The sequence below is a fragment of the Leptonychotes weddellii genome, chromosome 15 (assembly GCF_054177405.1).
Source record: "Leptonychotes weddellii isolate Sample4059 chromosome 15, ASM5417740v2, whole genome shotgun sequence".
Taxonomy (NCBI): domain Eukaryota; kingdom Metazoa; phylum Chordata; class Mammalia; order Carnivora; family Phocidae; genus Leptonychotes; species Leptonychotes weddellii.
The window spans coordinates 20,184,163-20,192,884 of record NC_138383.1 but is presented as its reverse complement, the minus strand read 5'-3'; the positions used below and the strand labels follow the sequence as shown (position 1 = coordinate 20,192,884).

The window sequence follows — 8,722 nt, the reverse complement described above, 5'->3', positions numbered from 1 at the left end:
AGTAGGGAGCCCGAGGTGGAACTCGATCCCAGGACTCCAGGATCATGACCAGAGGCTTAATGGACTGAGCCACCTGGGCACCCCTCTCATACCTAATTTTAGATTTAGAATTTCCTTAGGGACTTTGATTTAACTGAAGCCCAACGGGGTCCTCCAGGGGTCTCAGCTAAGTGTCATTGGAATGTAGGGGAAACTAGTGGTGTTTCAGTACAAGAATGAGTTGAGAGTTCCTTGTCTACTCTATTAACTCTGGCTGGGAGTTGAGAGGTACAGTGCATTTCCTTGCTTCCATGTAATGGAAGTAAAAAAGGGAGGAGGAAGGGGGCACCCGGATTTGAACCAGGGACCTCTTGATCTGCAGTCAAATGCTCTACCCCTGAGCTATACCCCCATGCCCTAGTATCCTTCTCTTCCTTGTCCACTGAAGGTGACTCAGTACCATCAGGTTCCACCCACACTGGAGCTCTGGCGAGCTTTGTGTTCTAAAGCTCCACCTTCTTTTGTATCCATCATCTGCTTTGCCTTTTCTCTTGGCCACCAATAAACTGGGTGGGGACACTTGAAAAATGACATCCTGGAAACTAGCTGAAAAGGAAACTGACAGAGCACCAGCGGAGAAAATGTCCACAAACACTGTGTCAGAATTACCATGGTAGAATCCAGAGGCTAAAAAGCAACCCTAGATATCCCCTTGTTCACTGCCCTGACTCTTGATGGACTGAGGGTGGAAAGGAGAAGGAAGATGTCAGTTAGTTTGGCTGGGATGACTCTCAGGAAATCCTTCTCAGGGCAACCAAGGACAATCTCTTTGGACAAACCGCCTGCTCCTTTCTTGATGGGCAAACAGCAGCCAGCTTCTAGCCTGGGGCACTGCTGCTCCCTGAGCTTTGTGGAGGCTGAGGTGCGCAGCGTCGTTCCTTCTTCTGACATGGGCCCGGGAGAACGGAGGCCTCCTTTCAAGCCTGGCACTCGTGGGCATGGAGTGTAAGGGAGCAGGTCTGAGGACGCCCTCTCTCCTCCCACCTCCTCTCCAAAGGCTAGAGAAGCTGAGCGTGGAGACACCAGCGCCCCCCCCGCCCCACCTCAGGAAAGAAACAGCACACTTGGAAACACAAATAACATCATTGTTTATATAAAAATAGCATTAAGAATTCATCTAAACATCTGTCTTCTATTCAGGTCAAGGGGTGGGAAGGGAAGAGATGCTGTTAGAAGAGAGGGAATTGGGTGACCTCTCCAAAGACAGACGGGCGCTGGCGGAGGGCTGGGGTGTTCCGGCGATAGCCAAATCGACCATTGAACCCCTTGATTGTTTTCAGTTCAGCATTGTAGTGATCATGCCCGGTCACCTGCTGGAGGGAATGCCCTTGGGGGCAGAGAGAGAGGCCTGAGCCCCCATTCAGCCCCCTCTTGCTTTGCCCCTGCTCCCACGGGGCTGGTATAGAATGTGCTCCCCATGTCCCAGCTGAACCCTCCATCCTCAAACGTCTCAAGCCTCTTGATTAAAAGCCAAGGGTTGATGAAGTCCAGGAGACAGACAGCTTTCTAGAAACCAACCCGCACACCAGGAGTAGCACACAGGAGGAGCGTGAATGCTATGTGCTAAGATAGGAGAGGACAGAAACTTCTGGGCTTGGCTGAACTTGCCTTGCTGCCAGGAAGACTGCAAATATTTCACCCTTGCTTCTGACCCATGTGGAGAAAATGGATGAGCTCAATTTGGCCAAATGGTGCAAAGGGTCATGTGACTAGGGTGTGACCAAAGGGCGCTGGGGTTGGGGTGGGAGGAGGGTTCACACTGTCGGAAAAACCTCTCAACCCTTCCTTTCCTGTTGCTCAATTGGGCCTGGAAAAGGAGCAGGACACAGCCTGTTCAGGGAGCAGGGAGGGGAACATGGGCTTTCGAGTTGGAAGGAGTGGAATTCCGATCCCAGCTACCCTCCTCAGCCAGTCACCTCACCTCCCTACACTTGTTTGCCCCGCTGGAGCGCGGGGAGAGCGTGAGCGTAAAACCCACCTGACCTACAGCAGGTGCTTAGTCCCTAAATAGAAGGAGCATGGTGACACCATCAGCTCACGTCTGAGAAGAAAAGGTGGGGACACAGTCCCAAGGCCTCTCCCCCACCCCCCCAAACCAGGGCTCTCTGTGGCCTGATTTCTCTCTCTGAACTGGGGACCTCACACCACTCTTCCAGGGGGATCCACGTCGAGGCTGAAAAGCCAGGCGGCACTTGCCTGCCCCTGCCCAGTTTCTCCTGTTCAGGTATCTCTGTCCTTCCCCAAAAATGTGGAAATAATCCACTATCCAGCCGTCTCTTCCTGTGCCACCGTGATCCTGAGGGTGAGGGAGAAAACACAAGACTGTCAGCCACCATGCTGAGAGGTGCACACGCAAAACTCCCTTTGGGCTTGTTGCAGGGGGAGAGAGCCGAGGTCCCAGCCAGGGGTCGCCAGGCCAGACAGATTAAATATGAATACACGTAGTGACCTATTGCCTCTCAGGGAGAGGCAGCCTAGGTGCCCAGTTAAAGGCTCAGGGTCTGCTGCCAGACAGACTGGTTACTATCCCAGCTCTGCCACTAACAAGCTGTGTGACCCTGGGCCAATGACACAGCTTCTCTGGACCTCAATTTCCTCCTCAGTAAAAGGAGGGTTGCTGTCAGATTTAAGTGAGATAATTCAAATAAAGGGCCTGGCATAGTAAAGGTTCCTTTTTTTTTTTTTTTTTTAAGATTTTATTTATTTGAGAGAGGGAGAAAATGAGCAGGGGGAGGGGGAGCAGGGGGAGAAGCAGACTCCCTGCTGAGCAGGGCGCCCCAGGTGGGGCTGGATCCCAGGACCCCAGGATCACGACCTGAAGGCAGACGCTTAACCGACTGAGCAATCCAGGTGCCCCTAATTTACTTTAAAAATAAGCAATATCATGGGGCTCCTGGCTGGCTCAGTCCGCAGAGCATGCCACTCTTGATCTTGGGGTTCTGAGCTCAAGCACCACATTGGCAGCAGAGTTTACTTAAAAACAAAACAAAAACTCCATTATCTTTATGTAAATAATAAATGTAAAAATGACAGTTGTGATGATTAAACCCTTATAAAATGGAACATAGGGGCACCTGGGTGGCTCAGTCATTAAGCGTCTGCCTTCGGCTCAGGTCATGATCCCAGGATTCTGGGATCGAGTCCCACATTGGGCTTCCTCCTGGGCGGGGGGCCTGCTCTCCCTCTCCCACTCCCCCTGCTTGTGTTCCTGCTCTCGCTATCTCTGTCTCTGTCAAATAAATAATAAAATCTTAAAAAATAAAATAAAATAAAATGGAACATAGAAAGTTTCCAAATTGTGCACACCATATTATTTTCAAGCTTTTAAATACTCAAGTTTTTCTCTTTTTTCCTCCCAGACTCTGGTTCCTTTGGTCATAAAAATTAGGCAAGTAGAGAGCCCGTACACACTCCAGCATGGGACATACAGACAGGTCCATACACATACAACGCACACACCCAAACACCAAGACCACACACACACACACACACGCACACCCCACCCCCAAGATTTGTTCACAGAATAACCCCCATTAACCCCGCCTGTCCCCTCCCCATACCACTGTGACATATGTACACAAATACTGAAGGCCAAAGTGTTGGGGAAAGTAGCAGCCATCAGCAAATAGGGACAGGATCTTTGATCCGGGTAGGACTCTGCTGAGGAGAGGCAACACCCACGAGGGAAAAGGCCGGGGGAGAAGCGAGGTCCGCAGAGGTTTGGGAAGTTTCCTTCCCACCTGCTCACAGAAAGTCCCATCGAGCGAACCCCCCCCCCCGCCCCGGCCCCGGTAATTGTGACATCACCAAAGGAGGGCGCCCCGCCTGGAGGGTCTAGGCGTTGCTTTGTCTCGTTCGCTGAAGTCACAAGGATTTTCGCGCTTTTAGAGAATCTGCGGGTCCGTAACGTCAAAAAGGACAATGAAACCGATTGGTTTGGCCGAGGCGGGCTTCAAGCCCCGTTCCCTAAGGTTTGCAGAAACCCCAAATGAGATCGCTCTCAAATTCGGGGGTGGAAAGGGATTCCGTGAGCTCAGTGAGCTCAATCCGGGTCCGCGGCCTGCGCTAGTTCCCTTTCATGGCGAAAGCCGAGGGGGCGGGGGCGGGAATGGGGGAGCCCTCCCGAGCGGTAAGATGCCCGGATTTGGGAAGTCGCGCCCCTCCACCAGGGTCAATCTCTGCGGGGACAGCCGGTGGGATCGTCCGGGGCGCTCTTCTAATAACCTGTTGGGTTTTCCGCAGAATGGGCGGAACCACGCGGCTCTGGAAGTACCCGCGGGCGTGGTGGTCCTGCTGGGCGTTGTAGGGCGGAATCGCCGACCAGAGCTTGGGCCTCAGGAGCTCATAGGCGCGGGCCTTGGTGCTCACCGCCATGCCGTCCAAGACGAAGCTCTTCTCCAGCCGCAGAGGACACTCGCACAAGTGCGACATCCCAACCACTGCAGCCTCCCAGGGCCCTTCTGGTGGGAGTGGAGGGCCCTAGCTAGGCAGGGGCTCCCCTGCGCATTGGTCGCATTGTTACGTGGTGCGGTGTCAAGGACTCCTGTGACACAGACCGTACCGTCCCACCCAACAGGGTAGGCTCTCAGGGCTGTGCGGCCGAGTTACTCGCAAGGCCCTGAGGCGAAGGGTGACTAAGAGCAGACCATGCGGGAGGCGTTGGATTTTGGAGAGGGTATTACTGAACTCTGCTGGTGCGAACGCAGGCCCACTCCTCCTCCTCCCCCCTCCCCACCTTACTACATACATTTACCAAACTCAGTTCCGGGGAAGAGCTCGTACCCAGAATGGGTCAGAAAGAGTTCAGATACCATCTACTTCCAACTCTCATTTTTCGTAATTCTAAATTGAAGCTCAGAAACACTGCGATATTCCCTAAACCCATTTAGTGGCAGATCCAGAACCAGGATTCAGGTCTCCCGACTTCCACTAAGTCCACTTAAAGCACTTCTCCCCCACCTAATTATTTTCATCAGCCGGTACTCCTCCTCCTCCTCCTGTTTGAAACTTTTTTAAAAACCAGGAGAGCCCGAATGGGGCTCCCTGCCCAGGGAAAGTCTGCTTCTCCCTCTGCCCCTCCTACAGCCTGTGCTCTAATAAATAAAATCTTTTAAATCTTTAAAATCTTTTAAAAAACCCAGCAGGTTAACACATTACCGTATTTTTTCCTCTAATTTTGTGGATGTGACAGGATACAGCAAATCATGAACGAGTTCCTCTAGTTGCCGTGATTACAGGCAACTTTTTATTTCCAAAATATCCCCCTTGAATAATAAACCCTTACATAGATGCTTTACACATCAAGGTGCCTTACTCAGTGCCCCTCACACCACCTCTACGAGGTGCTATTATCCTAACACGAGACAGAACACGAGACAAAAGGATCAGGGAAATCTTTTATATTCACTATTATATGAAGGCACATTATTTTTTTAAGATTTGAGAGACCGTGAGAGAAGTGCGGCATCAGAGGGGAGAGGGAGCAGACTCTGGGCGAACAGAGCGGGGCTCGATCCCAGGACCCTGAGATCATAACCTGGACAACTGAGCCACCCGGATGCCCCAAAGACACATGTACTCCCATCTATACACAAACCCCACTAATCCTAGCAATTTAATGCTCAGCATATACTATGACCGGTAAATTCCCAGAAATCTGAAATTACAGGAAGTCTACAGTTTGAGTCCATTCTATTAGAATTTGGAAAGAACCTGGAAGACAAAAAAGGCAGGGAAAGAGGCCCAGCCCTCACACCTCTTATTTGAAGCAGGAAGGTGAGACATTTCATACAGAGCTCACACAAGGGGATAAAAAGCATTAATTTTATTAATTTTTTAGATATTGAGAGCAAGCAAGCACAAGCGTTGGGGGGCGGGGGGAGCCTGATGCTGGGCTCGACCCAGGGCCCTGGGATCATGATCTGAGCTTAAGGCAGGCACTTAACCCACTGAACCACCCACGTACCCCAAAAGAATTTTAAATGGAGGACCTGGGGATTTCACGTCACATCAAAGACTTCAAATTCACCAGGGTGGAGGGTAGGGTAGGAAGACAGGTCTGTTTTAAGAGACTTCTGGATTTAATATTCCTAAAACCAAGATAGGCTCAGTCTAGACAGCCCTGGTTCTCAATCTTGGCTGCACCTTGGAATCTCCTGGGGATCTTCAAAAAGTACTGACGCCTGGGTCCTACCTCCACAATGACTTAATTAGGTCTGGGACATTGCCTGGACACGTTTCTTAACTCCTCTGGTTGAGAACCACTGATTAGGTCTCGTACATTCCATTCTGGATCTTGGAAGGACAAACATCTTACCAAGTGAGTATGTGCTAGGGTCTAGGCATACTCTAATCTTCGGCCTTACAAGGAACACCCAAGGCTATTTTCAGATACGAGATGTGTGAACACAAATTTTGGTCTAAAAAGCCTATTCCAACATCCAACATCTTTAGGCCAGGCTATTGACCCAAACCTGCTGAATGCTCATTTTTCCCCCAGGCCCCAAATGTCACATAAAGGGTTTAGGAAGAAAAGCACAATGTCCGATGCTTTCAAGCAGAATTTGCCAAGGTTTACGCCCACTGTTGGTTAATTACATCACCTTTTATTCACGAATTAGGGTTTGGCAGGTCCATTATACAGCTATCCTGTCAAAACGTTTTGATAGCAAAAACAATGCAGGTACTTTTAGTAACTTATCTTCCACAAGAGCAAATTTACATGGCAATTGTGTGTTAGGTTTTACAAATACAGTCCTTTAGGTGCTGGTTTACCCAAAGGAAACCTGTAACTGCAAGTGTGCACATATACACACACCTGGTCCTTCCTCACGTCACTCTGTGAACTCCGTGTGTGTCCACCATCTGACCACTCACTCCACCTTATCTCAAATTAAGCACACTGCAGATACTTGGGGTAACCTCTCATCAAACAAACACTATCTACTATCCGCAATTTACTTTGGTAAGGACTCCAAACACAAGTAAGTTTTTACAGCAGAAATCGGGAAGTCCGAAAGTTTCGTAGAGTCACAAAGCACAAGTACTGCATTGAGCAATTTCATTTTACAAAAGGTTAGGGGGCGTCAAGAAGAGTGACAGAACAAGAAGGCAAACACTGAGAGCAAATAATTTTTAATTAACAAATACACCAAAGAATCATGCAATGCTGCCAGCATTGGATGCAATCCTAGGCCACAAGTCTGCACACTCCTTTGCGACTGGTCCTGTGATAGCAGAACCTACATAAAAAAAAGAATGAGATGACAGATAAGATCAGGTAGGTCCAGAGATTAAATCATCCCATCTCAAAGACCTAGGCATCACTGTGCTTTCTTTCTTACCTTTCATTTCACCTTTGTTGTTTACTATGACCCCCGCATTATCTTCAAAATAGAGAAACACACCATCTTTTCTCCGGTATGACTTTCGTTGTCGAATTACCACTGCTGGATGCACTAAGAGGGAAAACAGGACAGCAGTCACTTACCTGTCAAGTAAGTGACACCACAAGAAAGCAGTTTACATCTCATCCAGTTCCCCAACATTTCCCACTTGAACAGAATGTAGACTCACCGTTTGCTTTTTATTTCCTAAAAGTAAGTGTGAAAGAGCAAATACCAATCGCCCTTTAAGGAAAGACCTTACTCCAAGTCAAACAGCCAGCACTTCCTCCAAGTGTAAATCTATACTCTTTTTAGAACAATTAGCAACACACTAGTAGCAGGAAACTTGCCAAGCACCTTCTATACTTGTTCCCATTTCACCCAACAGGTGGATACTGTTAAGATCCTAGTACCGCAGGGGGCGCCTGGGTGGCTCAGTTGTTACGCGTCTGCCTTCGGCTCAGGTCATGATCCCAGGGTCCTGGAATCAAGCCCCGTATCAGGCTCCCTGCTCAGCTGGAAGCCTGTTTCTCCCTCTCCCACTCCCCCTGCTTGTGTTCCATCTCTCGCTGTCTCTATGTCAAATAAATAAAATCTTAAAAAAAAAAAAAAAAAAAATCCTAGTACCACAAAATGGGAACCCCTTTGGGCCTGCGTAAGTAGAGGCCAAGCTATTAACTCATTAGGCAATATTCCATCCCAGTATATATCAAAACCTCCAAGAAAGTACATACCTTGATCTAAAAATTACTGCTTTTGAAAGTTTGTTGGGATTAAATATGTACCATCTTAGATTTTAAGAGAAGCTCATTTACACACAAAATTTTTTTTTTAAGATTTTATTTATTTATTTGACAGAGAGACAGAAGAGCACAAGCAGAGGGAATGGCAGAGGGAGAGGGAGAAGCAAGCTCTGCACTGAGCAGGGAACCCAATGTGGGACTCGATCCCAGGAACCTGAGATCATGACCTGACCCGAAGGCAGACGCTTAACCATCTGAGCCACCCAGGCGCCCATTTACACACAAATTTAACCAAAGAAACCTACAACTAAAGATGCACATATACGTATACACACTCCTTGAGCCCCAGGAGTACATCCCAGGATCTTGACCACACACTCTACACCTTATCTCAAATGCCCAACTGCAGGCACATGTGTTATTAGAGCAAAAACTTGGAATTAACCTATCTCATGGCAAATACACAAAAACAGAATTATTTAAAAATGATTATGTCCATCTGTAACTTTTCACATGTAGGACAACAATCATTTATGAAGCAAAAAGAACGAGTTA

General features: G+C 48.6%; 2 protein-coding genes and 1 non-coding gene across 3 annotated transcripts in view; all 3 read right to left on the bottom strand.

The window, feature by feature from the left end:
• Nucleotides 1–319: 319 nt before the first annotated feature.
• On the bottom strand, nt 320–391 carry TRNAC-GCA (transfer RNA cysteine (anticodon GCA)). Its single transcript has one exon. It is a non-coding gene; the product is annotated as a tRNA-Cys (tRNA).
• A 737-nt stretch (nt 392–1,128) lies between these two features.
• Nucleotides 1,129–4,470, bottom strand: SPMAP1 (sperm microtubule associated protein 1). Its single transcript, XM_006743306.3, has 3 exons — nt 4,264–4,470; nt 2,236–2,335; nt 1,129–1,366 (listed from the first exon to the last, which is right to left on the bottom strand). Exons 1-3 carry the CDS (start codon nt 4,468–4,470, stop codon nt 1,209–1,211), a joined length of 465 nt encoding a protein of 154 aa, XP_006743369.2. The 3' UTR covers nt 1,129–1,208.
• Nucleotides 4,471–7,157: 2,687 nt separating this feature from the next.
• Nucleotides 7,158–8,722, bottom strand: part of RPL23 (ribosomal protein L23) — a 3,919-nt gene continuing 2,354 nt past the window's right edge. The window contains exons 4-5 of the mRNA XM_006743307.3: nt 7,383–7,496; nt 7,158–7,280 (exon numbers count right to left, since the gene is read on the bottom strand). Of these exons, the coding sequence (XP_006743370.1) occupies nt 7,198–7,280; nt 7,383–7,496 (197 nt within the window). The 3' untranslated portion in view covers nt 7,158–7,197. The remainder of the gene's footprint in view (nt 7,281–7,382; nt 7,497–8,722) is intronic.